Raw genomic sequence first — 16,292 nt, forward strand, 5'->3', positions numbered from 1 at the left:
AATTTTTTAGTGTTTTGAATATTTGAAAATTATTAATTAAAACACAATAAAAGTTATGCGTAATTATATAAAAATAATTTTAAGTGTTATATAAGTGTTTTTCGTTTTCATTTTGAATAAAAGAACTTCAAAGTTTAAGTTTTTCGATATGATTAAAAACCAAAGTTGTTGATTTTAAATTTATTTCTAAAAGTAAAAGTAAAAATTTTACTTTAAATCAATATTACCATTAATTTCAAATCATTTCTACAATACTAGATTAAAACAAAACTAAATAAAAGAACTTCAAAGTTTAAGTTTTTCGATATCATTAAAAAACAAAGTTATTGATTTTAAATTTATTTTTATTTTTAAAAATAAAAATTTGACTTTAAATTAATATTACCATTAATTTCAAATCATTTCTACAATACTAGATTAAAACAAAACTAAATAAAACATTTTTAAACTTCAAAATAAAAATAAAACCAAGCGTTAAAAACAAGCCATATTACAAAATAAAATAAACAGTTTAAAAAACAAAACTTGATATACATCTTTAGACTGTTTCAAAATAATAATTTAATATACAACTGTAAAAATGTTTTTGAAAAGTCTGTACTGACAGTTATATGAGTAAAATAAAAACTTGTACTAAGATTTAAATTCATGTATGAAAAAAATTTTAATGAAGATTTGAGTTTTAAAAACATCTTTTTAAAATCAATGCTTTAGTAAAAACTTATAATAATAAAAATAAACGAGTGCAGGCTAAACTACAGAAAATACCCCACTTTACAAAATTTACTTTAATAATTATTAGTGAATAAATGTTAAACGATGACAAACTTCCATACTTTCCGAAATTACTTTACTTGTAAAAAACTTTTTAGCTAAAGGTATAGAGTTAAAAAGTTAATCTAATATCAGCTCAGCAATTACGCAAGAACATCTGTTGCGAAAAAAATATTTTGTTACGTATAATGCAATAACCAAAACAAATTCATGCTTGATGTTACTTTGGCAAATAAATTCTATTCAAAAGAAATAGCTTCGCATTTCTTTGAATAAGTATAATTTTTACTATTTTCAGCTTACTATTGAGTGAACGTTCCCCACAGGTAAATAAACGCATAAAATATAAACCTGTATTAAAAGTAAAAACATTTTTAACAATAATTCAACAGTCAAGAGTTAACAAATTAAATTGATTTTGCTTGTCGCAAGCTCATGCTTATTATAACTAACAAATGAGTTTATTATTTTATTGAACACACAATTTTTTTTGAGCTTATAAAGTCTTAAATCATGTTTTTAAATGTTTGTTAAACAGTCTGTTTGAAAAATTATCGTTTAAGTTGTTAAAATTTTATCATAAACTGCTATTTAAAATTCTAATTGCCAATTTGAGTTTAAATATATTTTTGATTAACCTTAGAGTTTAAAAATAATATGAACTTGTATTAACTTATAGGAAAAAGTTGTTTAGTTTCACTAAAAAGAAAATATTTTTGTAAAAAATTTATACTCAAATAGAATTTTTTTAATTTACTATAAAACTTAAATAGATAATTTATATATTTACAGCTGAAAAATTTTATTTTTAGCAAATGTGTAAATGCAGACCTTATTTTTATTTTGGACGTATTAATTACATTTCTAAATCACTTACGTTCAAGCCTTACTTTGAGTTTATTTTATTTCATTCAAGATAAAAAGCACTTCATACGCCTTAGGTTCAGATTAACAACAGTCCGAATAAAACGCAAGCAATGTTGTTGCAAATAAAAACAAGGAAAATCACTTCTTTCCTGTTGCTAAAACCGTCATCAATACATTTCTCCGTGGGCAAAATAAAATTTTCGTTCTCCGGAATTTCAGCTCCATCGATGCTTTGTGCATCTGTGAAATCGAGATGAAACTGCTTCAAAACTGCTCCGAAACACACAGACTCGCCACACTTGCGAGATGTTGACTTTTGGTGAAAAAATAAAAACTTTTCAAACTTCGCATCAACACCGCACGATTCGGCGTTGTCCAACGAAATTACTCTGTTCGTTTTATTTGCTTCCGCTAACTTGTCAAACGCAAAATCACTTTTTGTAAAAACCACCATTGCCGTGGTGATCAACAAAAAAATCATGGTAAAATCTTAAAGAATTAACTATTTCAACTTTTTTTTTGCATATAAGTTTTTTCGAAGCAATTTTTGTTCTTTTTTTTTTGCCTTGAGTATTTTTTTCTTTTTCAATGTTCTGCTACACAGTAGACTCTTTTTTAAGCGTAAGATAATATGTTATAAGCTGCACAAATGGGTTGATAAAAACTCCCGAGAGAGCGCATTTTGTGTAGAATATATTTTTTATCGATTTTACTTGATGAAAACTCGCGCTCGGCAGAATTAGTAGATGAACTGTGGCATTTTAATCTTTCACCTACATATTTTTTCAACTCTCTCATGTTAAACTATGACCTAAATATTTTGTTTACTTATAAATTTTCAAGTTTAAAGTTCAGTAAGTTTTGGGAAGAGTAACTATTTTTAATTTTAAGAACTTTGTTTTTTATTTTTAATAAAAAATCTTTATAATAAACCTGTGCTTACGAGTTTAGTTTATTGACATAAATATATAATATATTATAAAAAGTTTATTAGATGATTTTTTTTACAACTTAATATAAATAAAAATTTAAAAACTCTTATCATGTATGTTTTAAACTGAGAAGAATGTAAAGTGTCGTTTAAGTTTTTTATTAATTTCATCTCTTTTTATATCCTGCTTATATTTTCACACTATATTACTTTTTTTTTAACATTGCAACCTTTAACAAAAACTTCATTACACTTTTTTGTGTAAAAATTTATAAATGGAGTTCAAGGCTTGAACTTCAAGCTCTAAGACTCTTTGTATGTAACCATATACCGTTTTTTTAACTGTCGTTATATAAGCTTACGGATACAAATATCTAATAGATTCAAAAGTAATCAAAAAACTTAATTTAAAACTGATGACACTCATGAAACTTGCCAAACCTCTGTCTAAATTGTTCACATTTTACTTTACTTGATCGGTTTTTGATGAATTTAATTTTGTTTATTATTAATATAATTTTACCCTTTTTTCTTACAATATGAAGATTTTGAACTTTATTCTTATTACTATATACTTAATATACTCAAACCTACTTCAACATGAATTAGTTTATTGATTTTAAAAACTATTTTATTTTAAGATTAATTTAACTTTTAATAATGTCTTTTTTCTCAACAACCAAACGTCTAAAACTTTCATTCAACAATACAAGTTTGTCTTCTAATTCTTCTTGTTGTTTTTTAGGAAAACATGTTTTTTCTTTAACAATTTCGTTAAAACCTATAAACCGATTGTTTTCCTTTATTAACCTTTGTATAACAACCGAAAATTCTTCTTTTTCTTTAAACATCATCGCCATCTTAGCCTTGAGAGTATAATTTTCATTGATTATACTTTCAATTTCATTTTGTACAATAAAATCCTCATGGTTTTTCGTAATTTCTTCGTCTTTTAAGTGCTTAACAACTACTTCAGACTTTTCATTCTTATTTTTTTGGTAGTTTTTTAAGAACCTTTTGATAGTATTCTTCTCCATATGCAACTTTGTAATCACGTTTTCTTTTCTTGTATTTTCTTTCTCAAATTTCTCCTTAGAAAATATAATTTTAAGGAAAAATAAAAACTATTTTATCAAAACATTTGCTATTTTCAACTACAATTACTTTTTACAAAGATTATAAGTAAATCAAATTTTATTACCTAATGTCGAGAATTGACTGCTTAAACTTAAAACTATAAATTAGTTTAAAATGTGAAATACAACAGCTACTAAATTATTTTATAATCGACTTCTTCTTGTAAACTAAAACATTTTATCATTAAAAAACATGTATAAAAGTTAAAGTAAACTTCAAAAACTTCTTAAATTCACTAGTAATGGAACAAATGGACATTTAAGCCAATTCAAAAAATATTTATCCTGGTAGCTTTTAGTTTTTAAAAGTATAGCAAAAGCTAGAATAATTAGTAGTAAATATTTTTGTCCAATAAAAATGGTTAAGTCTAAAAAAAACTAACTTTCAATCTCTCTAATTGGTTTTCCAATTCGTCATTTATAATAGGCGTTTTTCAGTTTGTTACTAAAAACAATAAATTTTTACCAGAACTTAATCCAAATATTTATATTAAAATATCAAAGAAAAGAATAAACCTTAAAAACTAAAAAGTCATAATCTAAAGTTAACACTAATTTCTAGATTAATATAATATCTTTTTTTATAGGAAAATAAGTTACAGTTTTGAAAATTTTAAAAATTTTGGCCAAGTTTTGCAAACGTAAGCATATTATTAAACAGTATTTTCAAATATTTCTTAATAACTAAAGCCGTAATTATATATTCATTTTATAAAACTTTATAAATTAGAGTTAAACTAACAGCATCATTTCTAAGCTAATCATACAGCAATAAAAATAATTTAAGTTAATTTGCCCAAGGTACTAAGTATTTTTTTAGTTGTTCGGCACAAAATGTTTTTTAAACTAAAAATACGGCGCGTGTCAGATATTTCTGTTGGTTGGTGGTTTTCACCCGTACTTTGTCCAGCGTGTTTTTTGTAAGTTATAAATGAGTTCCACCTATCATCTAAACCGGTGATGTTCTACTGTGCATAGCTAGTATATATACTATTTAATGACCACTTCTCTTAGAGTAATTAATTTATAAAGCATTTAGAGTTCTTATGGGTAAGCTAAGGATAAGATGTATATGTGAGTAGTTATAAAAACAGTATTTATATAGTGTCGTTTAAAAATTTGCGAATACGTTAATAAACAAAAAATTTCAAACCCATTTGGTTTATTTGCAAATATCTAGTTTACTTTTTTATTCAAACAGAAAATAAACATACAATCATACCGAGAGTTAGAATCCGTACCGTAAACCGTTATTATTTGTTGAAACTTTAAATATGAGCTGTAATGTTCGTGTTAAGAATTTTGTGTAAAGTACAAGTTATTAAAAACAATAACACGCTTTATAACATACAAGAATGATTTCAAATATAAAACAAGTTCTACTTAAAAAGAAACTAGTTGAGAAAAAAAGTTTAACAAAAACTTGTTTTTCAATAGAAATTAGTCAAAGAAATTAAAAACTGTCATATAACACATCCGTTTATTTATAAAAATTAAATGATTTCTTGTTAAAGGGTTAAAAAGCAAAATAGTCTGGATTTAAGTATACATTTCAAAAAGTCCATAGACAAAATTGAAAATTTTAATCAAGCCAAAAAAGTATTTTACTTCATTTTTTTAACATTTTCTAAACTAAAAAAATATCTCAAAAACATTAAAATCGTATAAAGGCATACATTTTTACTAAGTAAAGTTACTCGATAAGACAAAGCTTAAAAGCAAAGAATTATTTTCTTTTTGAAGGCTCAGCCAGTTTGGAAATTCTGTCTGAACAAACTGGCTTTAAAGCGAGTGGTTTTACAATGAAGGCATCCGGGTTGAACTCATCTTTTTCGTTTCTTAAAAGTTTTTACTAGTTAAAAACTCATGAATGTTTATATGTGTGACAGTAAGTTAAAACTTTAATATATTGTTTATGCGCACAGTTGCAAAATGAGCGTCTACAAGTTACGTTTTTACAACTTATGTGATAATTTTTAACTTTTGTTTTAAACTTTTAATTTAAAAAAATATATATGAAAAGCTGTTGCAAATACTTATAACTTTTGTCGCATTAAACCTCATTAAAGATATAGTAGTTAACTTCGTTTTCGAAATTTTATTAACCTTACTTTGTTTGTTACACAATTTAAGTTGTTCCAATATATAAAGTAGTTAGGTATAAAATTTATTTGTTTGTTTAAATAAAAACTTTTTCCAACCTTACAGACGGAACTGACAGCTCAACAGTCCTCTTTGAAGCGTCGGCGTTTTTCACATTTTTGGGAATTTCCCACAAGGGGCTTCTGTTGCCACGGTAACCGTCAGCGTGCTTTTTCGATTCGGATAACTTCAAAGTTCGCGCCGACGGCTTGTGCCTGCGAGCTGACACCGAAACCTGAAGTTTCAATTGAAAATATGAACATTTTTGTTTTGGTTAGAACTCAAAGTGTAGGTGCTTATAAATAGTTTAGTAAAGCTATTTGTATATTATAAATCGATATATTTTTTATAACCATATAACTATCAAAAAATACATGTATCCCTGACATTATAAAATGAATCACAAGTAACTTTAAAAGCTTTTAACATCTAAATAGTACCTAAAACTTAAAAAAAAAAAATTAATGAAAATATATTTATTCATTACTTGCAAGAGTAAAGCATAAAAAATTGATAAATTTTACGGAACATGTAAAAAATCTTACGCAATATAAAACATTAACCTTGGTTATGGACATTTCGGGAGGGGACGATTGAAAATGGTTGTTGTCCCTGAAACTGTAGCTTTTTCTTTCGAGGTGCCTCGAAATATGATTGGTCCGCTGAGACGCTTCATGCTTCATTGCGCTTGACGATACCGGTCTCATCTGTACACAACTATTTATCTTGGTTGTATTATTATTGCTACTACAGTTATAATTATTGTAGGATTAAACTGGCTTCGATTGATTGGTAACAAGCATCTTGTGAAACTACATTCAGAGAAATAAACAACAGTTTTTTTCAAGTTTAAGCTTATAGCTGACATACATTTTAAAGTTTACATATTCAAAAATTTGTTGCTTATTAAATGTTAGTCTGTAACTTATTACCAGCTGCATAAAAATTAAATGATGCTAAACCGAGACAGCATCAACCAACCTAAAATATTAACTTAAGTCAAAATAAACTAAGAACAGCCTTCAAAGTTTATCATTATTGTTTTGCAACCACCAGTCTCCTTCTACAACTGCAAGCTCATTTTTCACTTTAAAACTAAACAACAAACAATAAAAAAACATGCAAACACACCTGGCTGTTGTTTGTCCACATTTTATGATGTCTGCGGCTCATGGCCAGCCTCGAAGTCCGCGGTCTTGGACTCGATCTTGGACATTCCGGTCCGTCGTTTTCATTTACTTGCCCAAGATCGTTTACGTCTCTAAAAGTATAAGACATGATGTCATAACAATTAATTGTTAGGTATTTAAAAATAGATTAGACGTAAATATTGAAATACATCAACGTTTCAAATAAAAAATACTCTTTTTTTCTGCAACCTGAATCTAGTCAAAATGCTGTTTGTTAACCAACTTGTTAGGGACGAACTTCGGGTGAAGGGGTTTCGGGGTTGACATTTGTATTATTCTGTTTTTGGAAGGGGCCGAAACTGCTCTCTCAGATCGAGTTTGGTAGTTGAGAAAGTCCACCTGAAGTTCAAAAAGCGTGATAATATGAGAATATCTTTCAATAAGTTTTAATTTTATTAGCTTTTTATTAAACGTAATATTTTGTAGATTGTTTGACAAATTTTCTCACAAAACTTTTTGAAGACATCAAACATTTTATACATGTTGTTTATAACAATTTTATAAAAAAATTACCTTAAGCTATTTTTATTTTTAAGCTTTACCATTCTTCTTGGAAATAATTTAAACAGTATTCATTGGCATATAAAAATAAAGTATAATATTTGTTTAGCCAATTTCAAGCTTTTAAACCTACAAAAATTTTGAAAAACTCAACCAAGAAGCATTTTCACATTTTCAGTTGAAAAAACAGCCGAATATATGGAGCACAATAAACTGAAAACTCACGTTGGCCCAGTGTTCGGTTTTGTGGTCGCGCTTGGGGGTGGACAGCCTTATCGTCCGGTCGCTCGCCTGATGGCGGGTTGCCGACCTGCTCATCGGTCTGATGGCTTCCTGGTTTCCCCACAGTACGCGCGAACTGTGAAAATTTCATAATTGTACTCTGTTGTTTAGTTTGCTTCTAAATAGAGCTCTGTATGCAGACAGTAACTAACTTTGTAAAGCTTCTTAGTAATAAATACACATGTTTTGTTTGAAAACTGTTTCAAAATTAAGGTTTTTGTAGGTTTAAAGAAGTAGATGTTGAATTCTATTTGAAAATTTATCTTAAAGTTGAATAAAAAGTAGCTTTTTTTTGTTACTGAAACAAAGTAGAAACAAAAAAGTAATATGTAAGTTTTGAAAGTTGGGACAACCGGTAATCAGAATAATAAAAAACAAAAACAGAATAAGTAGGTTTTTTGCAAGTGCATCTCGTGTACATTTTCCAAACACTGTTTTTTTTTAGTTTTTTGTTTAAAACTTTTAAGCCTTGTTTGAAATAGTTAGTATTGAAATATTTTGCTACAAAATGTTTCAAAACTGTTGTAAAATCTAAAATGTTGAAGTTTTTTCTTTAAACTTTATCACCCTTTTTTAATAATAAGTCTAGTTTTGTAAAATATTTTAAAAGTTCTAGTACAAATACTATTAAAAAAAAATTTTAGACCACTTCATTGGATCTAAAGCAAAAGATAAAGAAGCAGATCATTTTTTTATTTATTCAATTGAATGTTTATATTTTTTGGTTTTTGTAAAAACCAAGTAAAAAAATGGGACGCTGATCCTTTGGACGGAAGAGCTTTTGCTTATTGACGTGTTGCAACAATGCTCTGTTCTTGTGCTGGTTTTAATATTTACTTTTTAAATTTAACAGATTTATTCCCACTAGAGGCGAAAGAAAGTTGAACAAAACATTTTTTGTTGGATGATCAAAACACAAACAGTTGAATGACACTTTGGTTTTTAAAACCAAAATTATATGTTTACAACGGCTTAAACTTTTCACTGATCTTCAAAAATAAAAAAAACGTATAAGCAATTTATTTCAACTTCTAGTTAAAAAATAATTAAATATAAGTTTGAAGGCATCAGTTTGTAATTTACGTTTTACTTAACCTAATTTCTATAGACTCATGTAATTTTTGTATTGTCCGGGAGAGATAAATCTAGTAACAAAACATTTTTATACAAGGATTTAACGACAAAAACTTCAACATTTTGTCGGTCCTTCAGAAGTATATCTAAAAATGAAATACAGTTTTAAAATTCAAAAAATGCTGTTTTTAATTTCGTAAGCATTTCAATATAAAACGTGAAAAGCTAATTTTTAATTATATTTTACATTTTTTTTTTTTTAGTAATTTGAAACGTATTTAAATAATTATTTAAATAACACGTTGCACAAACTTAATTTTTTCTAACAATAGGAGTATTATACGAATAAACACATTGGGATCTCAATTCTGCGTGAAGCAATAAATACTTTTATGCTTGCGTTTTTGGGGCTTAACTTCTTTGTCAGTGCATATTAAGTCAAATCGCATTTATAAACTGGTAATGCCGCGTACACATGAATACAATTATATGGTTTGCGTATCATAAAAATAAGCCTTAAATGGCTTACAGATTATTGGAACGATTTATACATAAATAATAATTTCATTGACATTGAAATTTAGCAGTCTGAAAGTTTTGGAGAATTTAAATTTGTTGAATAACGTGGTTTTTGTTTAAATGTTTTTTTCTCGTTTTTTTCTATTTGCTTACGTGGGTTAGGCTTGTTAACACTAGCGATTGTTTGTCGTACCATGGCAGACTTCTATTTACTAAAAAAGCAAATATTGGAGCCTAAAGTACAATACACTGAAGACAGTACTCACAAAAACAAATTTTACTAGGTAGCAACTTTAAAAAGAATAAGTAGTTTTTTTGACAAAACTTAAATCATTTTCTATTATTAACTGACCAATTAAGTTCGTTAAACTTTTTGTGCCTTGAAAATCGAAGTTTAAAGTAGTTACAAATAGTAATGATAATACTTTTTTTTATGCTAAACTTTCAAAGACATTAAACATTTTTGTTTGATTAAAAACGTTGTAAAAAAAAACAATTTGAAAATTGTAGGAAAAAGTTGTTATTAAACATTATAAGCCAATATTTTTTTAAACATATTCCAAACGAAGTTCTTTTAAGTTTAAGATAATAACAAGATTTTAAAACAAAGTTAAAACGTTCACTTTTAGCCATATAAAAAAAAATTACTTTAAAACATAGACATTTGATAGTATATAATAAGCAATTCTTGTAATGTTCATATTAAAAAAAAAATTACATTACTAATGATACTGTTCTAGAATGTTTTTCAATTCAAATTGATTGATAACTATCTGCACACTGTAGTACGGTAGTAAAATTGGAAATAGTTGGTTAAATTTTAAGTATTTATATGACGGTATATCAAAGTTTGGTATTCCTTAAATTCTATGTATTGAAAAAAAGTTTTAGTTTTAGTAATTTTTATAACTTTGCTTTTAGTATATACATATTGGCTTAAGATAAGCCTTCTGTGATATATAAATTATATTCGAAAAAAAACTGCTTGTTTTGATCGACATTGAAAGATAAGAGAGCTAAAAGTAAATAAACAAATCGCAATAATTTACAATAAACCACAGTAATTGTTTAAACTATGAAGTGGAGATACAACAGGGCTTAGTTTAAGTTTTATAACTTGGCAATTTTAAACAAAATGCTAACATGTACCAAAATAACATATAAAGTTCCTGAATAACACAAAAATGATTTAGAAAACATGTTTTTATAAATGTTATTGAATCATAGTTTTAGTTTTAACATTTTATTCTTTATATACTGTTTTCAAAGATTTTTAACCAATCAACTAACTCATAACTAGTCAGCCAGGATCTTTTAGAACTTTTTGGAGTTGCTAGCTGCTTTATTCTTTCGTTATTATCGTACTTGTATGTTGGCATTTTATTAACTTTAACTACCTTCAAAAAAATACTGTACAAAGTCTGTTTTACAAATAAATAAAAATAACTTTTTTTTAGACTAATAAACTTTAAAAAGCTAAAACACAGGTGTATAAAGGTTTTATTTTGAAAATATCTAAGTAGTTTATCTAACATCTAAATATAACCTGTTTAAAAAATATTTGAAAAAAGAAACTAAAATGCTTTAAATATACCTTTTATGTTCTTTTTATAAATAGTACTTTTAAAAAGATTGTGGACTTATAGCTACTTAAGCACTTACTATATACGTGCTAAAACTACGGTTTTCTAAAAAGTTTCGACTTTAGTGTACATTTGAAATGTATTTTTTGTAAAGTCATTTAAACACTCCTTTGTTCAAGCAAATACAATACAATTGAGAAATTCATTACAAATTATTACTGCCTGATAATGTAAAAGGGACACTAAATTTTTATAAAAAGAGCACAAAAACTATCAAACAATACCAAATTTACAAGTGAAGTATTTTTTAAACGACTTCAATGTTACTTAGTATAATGTTTCTTACTTTTCGTTTCTAAGATATGAATGCTTTAAATATAATATGCACTTATAAAAACTAAAACTTTTATTAACCAAATTATAATTTTGCTAACATTTTAGTTAACATTAAAACAGTTTTTATACAAAATTTTTACATAGTCGATTTTAATTACAGAAATACAGTTAAATCTACAGGCATTAAAAGTAGCAAATTTAAATCTTAACGTTTATAAATTTAGTATAAAACTTAAATTCTTAATAATTGTTCAAAATTTATACATAAAGTTGCTTATAAACCTTTAGTTTACTCTAGGTAAAAAAAAGTTTTTATAAATTCAACTTTTTACAGTTTTATATAAAAACAAAACTTGTTTTAATAAAAGCATACAAACAAACAAAATAATTTTTCTAATTTTTCAAGCAATTTCAATGTCAAGGCTTTCTAATTTTAGAAAACCCTAAACTAAAAGCAAAAAATAACACCTATAATATTCTAAACAAATCTTGCTTTTTTACTTTTGAATCATTTCACATTTTTCTGTTAGTAAATTGAACTTTGAACCGACTGTCTAATCCAACATGTGTATTATCAAAACGACTTGGTCTTTTAAAGTCAGCTCGCACTGAGCGACGATTTAAACTTTCAAATTTACATTCGGAAAAAAAAAGTCGCCTAAACATACGGTTGTACGTGCGACAATGCAAAAGTGAATGTCAATGATTTTCTAGTGCCGTCTGTTCCATTGTACTGGGTTATTGTCTGAGCCGTTGTTATACTGCCTTCCAAAAATAACATTTTTGTTTTGACCTACAAATGTTGTTTTAACTTTAATAATGAGGTTTTTGTAGCGATTTTCTATTTTTACGGTATTGTTCGGTGTGCTTCTTATTTTTGTTGCAATTTAAAATAATAGAGCAGAATTCCACATAAAAGTAAGCGATGCTCGTATTGAAGGTGTTATACATGTTTTATTGAAAGAAATTCCACCATTACAACTTCAATAATGTTTTAAAATACGTACTGTTTTTTTAGTTTTAGATTATAAACAATACTTTTAAACAGTATTTTAAAAACTTTAATTTCTTAATTTACCGTGTTAAATAAAAAGTAAACCATACATAGAATGAGAACAAACTTACAAACAATAAAATATTATAAATCTAATAAAGTTTTTGATTAGTTATTACTATAATCAATGACTTTTTTAGTTTATCTCATACTTACATTTCTCATACAAATCGCTTTTAACACTACTTCGGCTCAATAAAACTGAATATATGGATAGTTCTATATAGCTAAAGTCTACAAATATAAAAAGTAATATAACAAAACAATAAAACTTAAAATTTTGGAACGACGCATTTCGTTTTTCGAATGACAAAAACTATTTTTTTACAGTAAGAAACTATTGAGTTTGAATTATTGACAAATTAGAGTATCATTGAATCGAATGACTTTAATAGCAACAAAATATGGTTGAGTATAAAATTCATACAATTTAGACTAACTGTTCAAAATATAGGTTTAATCGTTTGCTAACAAAAGATTCTAGTGAAGTAACTTCACTGGAATATAAATAAAAAACAAATTATACAGTAATCTTCCCTTATTGTACCAAATCCAACTGGTGCAATAAGGAAGATTACTGTATAATTTGTTACAATTTAAACTATCTTTTTTAGGAATATTTTTTTCAATTATTGTGCTCGAAAGATAAATAAAACAATTACTGTTCTAAATATTTCAATCTAAAGGTTCATATGAACGTCATAATACTTTCTATATACGAAGCTCGAATAAAATAAACATTTTATGAAATTATTGTTATTTGTAGTATATTAATTGGTATATGTTTATATTGTGTTTGTGTTGCAAAAATTAGGATGCCAACAGTTAAACAGGTAGGAATACATACTAATGACAATGCGTTTTTTTATAATTCGTTTTAAATTTAGTAAGAAACAAAAATGTAGCAGCTTTTATATCGGTCTTAACGCATCTAAAAAATGAGGCTTAAAAATATAGCTTTTGTATAAAAAGTATACGCAAAATTCGTTCAAACCAAGCTAGAGTACAACTAATTTTTAAAACTATTTTGCTTTCATATTAAAGTAACAATTATAGCACGTGAAAATACTTTCAAAAACTGATCGAGTTATCAACTTTTTAAAAATTGTACATAGTATACCTAATGAATTCTTACGATTATTGAAAAAATAATAATTTTTAATCAGTCTTAGATGTTATAAAGATGTAGTTTCTATGAAAAAGCTTTTAATATTTCGTACTTTTAAGTAAAAAACAAAAAATATATATTATATGTAAAAAAAATTTAAATTAAATTTTATAAATTAAACAGCAACAAAAAAGTACCAACACATGATATTTTTCATTTAACTTTAACACAAAATATATTATGAATGTAAAAATTTTTGTTCAATTAGTCATAAATTAAATAAAGTTTTATTCTTTCTAAAAGATAACTTTTTTACACTAACACCATCCTAATTTTTTGTTTCTAATCTTTAACTTAAACTTAAAGTTGAAAAAAATATTTATTTATGGAAAATAGTGTTAATATTTTGAGTAATTTGTTTTTGATATATCTAAATTTTTAAAACTTTTAAATTTTAATTTAGAAACATAAAGCAAGTAAAAAATTAACTTTTATAACAAAAAGTAGTACGTGTTACGTATAACTCATTAAACAAGTAACAAGTACCTAATAATTTAAAAACCGATTATGTATGTTTAATACTAAACATATGTACGGTCGTTACTTATAATTCAGCAAACTGCTTATCACCAGCAATCAAAACGACAGCAAGTTGTCAAAAACAACTTCTGTTAATTGTCAGTTTTATCTGAACTGTTGTCTTGCAAGTTTTGTATATAATCGTCTGCAAACAGCACTTGCGAGCTTTATAGTGGTACGAGTAATAACGGTTTGTTAATGTTGTTATTTTATTAGCTGATTGAAAAGTACGAACGTGTGTACAGAAAAGAATGTAGGGAAAAAGAGTTCAGACAGAAAATTTTTGAACAGCTGAGGCTTAACCGAATGAGATTAAGCAGGTCGATAAGAGTGGAACTACATTGTGTTTTATAAAGTTTCTAGTTAAACAGAACCTCAGACATATAATCTATTATTTTACAAAAAAACGTTTATTTGTAAAATTTCAAACTTTTGTAAATTTTAGGTTTTATCTATGAAAATTTACAAAAGTAATTAAACTTAGTTTTTTGAAATGAATAAAAACTACTGAAAAGAAAAATTTTTTCATATTATTTAGATATACACTGTTTCAGCTTTTAATTATTATTAAGCACATAACTGTTTATCAATTTTGTTTTAATAAAAAATAGAAGAAATAGAAAAATGCCGAACCAAACAATGCAGCTAGTTAAAGATTGGGCAAATGAAAGAACAAAAAGTTATAAAGTAAGTTGTTTATTTGTAGGTTAGTTACAACATTTTACAACAACTAAAAAAGTTACTTGTTTGTATAAAATGTTTTGAGGTTATTTTGTAAACTTTGCGAGTGTAACGAACATTTTTTTATTTTTAAAACTAAAATTAAGGAAAAAAAATTAAAATGGGACTTATTTGTTTAATTTATGTCTAACAATCGATCTGGATCTAAAGCTAGAAGTAGTAACTTGAATTTTTTTTGCAGAAATACGTTTAGGTATGTTTATTATCCTGTTGACTTACTTAAAAAGTACGGCTTCTTAAAGTGGGAAATGTCGCAGATGGAAAATGTTAGGGGTAGAGTAAGTAGATGGGTAATTTACTAATTATGGGCGATATGTAATAAAGATGGACGATTACTTTTTAAGCTTTTGCCATGGGGGTGATTATGAAAATTTCTCTGGACGCCCTAGTTCAAAGCAATCAAAGATTATGCCTCAAATACGTTCAGCTTAAACACTCCTTGTCATATTTTCTATAAATTAATTTCAAGTGGAAAGCTACTAAGAGCTGTCGAAGTTAAAAGTTACAAATTTATATTTTAATTCTTGTCACACAGAACGTGCTGATAAGGAACTTCACTTCGAGCTGGTCGGACGGTCTGGCCTTCTGCGCCATCCTGCACAGCTACTTCCCCGACCAGATCGACTACGACGGCCTCGAAAAGGACAACAGGCGGGAAAATTTCAAGCTGGCCTTCGAAGCCGCCGAGTGAGTTTGGGCGTTTGGTTGAACGTTCATTAGCTGTGGGATACTTTTGGTGTTTAGCATTACTGGCAGCTTAAATTAAGTTTTGTGAGCGGTTGTAAGTTTGTGTGTTAAAAATTGTTTGCTGCTTTGTTAAGTTTAGGTTTTTTTATTTAATTTGCTGCTAGCCCATGCAATGGTAGATACTACACACTTATTTAAAATTAATTTCAAGTGTAATTTTTTGAATTAACTTTGTTTCTCATTTCATGTATATAAACATTTTAAGTTTGCAAAGTTCGCTGAAAAGAAAATTAAGCTCATCTTAGCTCCAAAGTCAAAAACGTTTGTTTTTAGTTTTCTCTAACTCTCACAAAACAATTATTTTAACAACAGGAGGCTGGCGAAGTGCGAGCCGCTGCTGGACGTGGAAGACATGGTGGGGATGCGGAGGCCGGACTCGAGGTCCGTCTTCACCTACGTCAGCTTCCTCCGGCAGAGGCTCATCAGGTGTGAGGAGGTGCGGAGGAAAAAGGAGGAGGAGTAGACGTTTTGCATTCATGCTACTTTTGCACTAATGAAGTAGTAATCTAGAGCTTTGCACGAATTTTTTAAAGTTGTTCCACGGACAAATTAGATTGACTTTGTGAGTATTTGATAACAAAAATTGATAAATAATGCAACAAAACTTTGTTTTTTTTTCAAACACAGATTTTTTTGTTCGCAAAACTAACTGGCTTTTCACATTTTACTTTGAAAATTAAAAGTGTGTTCATGAACTTACAAGAAACTGTTACTGATGAAATTTTACA

At 27.0% G+C, this 16,292-nt stretch overlaps 2 protein-coding genes across 2 annotated transcripts; one reads left to right on the plus strand and one right to left on the minus strand.

The window, feature by feature from the left end:
- Positions 1-5,415: 5,415 nt before the first annotated feature.
- Positions 5,416-10,808, minus strand: LOC145830094 (sperm microtubule associated protein 2-like). The gene is made up of 7 exons (XM_082937983.1): positions 10,707-10,808; positions 7,767-7,899; positions 7,264-7,379; positions 6,982-7,111; positions 6,414-6,557; positions 5,910-6,085; positions 5,416-5,546 (listed from the first exon to the last, which is right to left on the minus strand). Exons 1-7 carry the CDS (start codon positions 10,793-10,795, stop codon positions 5,435-5,437), a joined length of 900 nt encoding a protein of 299 aa, XP_082794109.1. The 5' UTR covers positions 10,796-10,808; the 3' UTR covers positions 5,416-5,434.
- Positions 10,809-14,700: 3,892 nt separating this feature from the next.
- LOC145850117 (smoothelin-like protein 2) lies at positions 14,701-16,027 on the plus strand. Its single transcript, XM_082955262.1, has 3 exons — positions 14,701-14,763; positions 15,353-15,504; positions 15,877-16,027. The coding sequence occupies exons 1-3, from the start codon at positions 14,701-14,703 to the stop codon at positions 16,025-16,027; spliced, it is 366 nt and encodes a 121-aa protein (XP_082811388.1).
- The last annotated feature ends 265 nt before the right edge of the window (positions 16,028-16,292 follow it).

Source organism: Thalia democratica, chromosome 2 (assembly GCF_965202585.1).
Source record: "Thalia democratica chromosome 2, ktThaDemo2.hap1.1, whole genome shotgun sequence".
In the NCBI taxonomy this organism is placed as follows: domain Eukaryota; kingdom Metazoa; phylum Chordata; class Thaliacea; order Salpida; family Salpidae; genus Thalia; species Thalia democratica.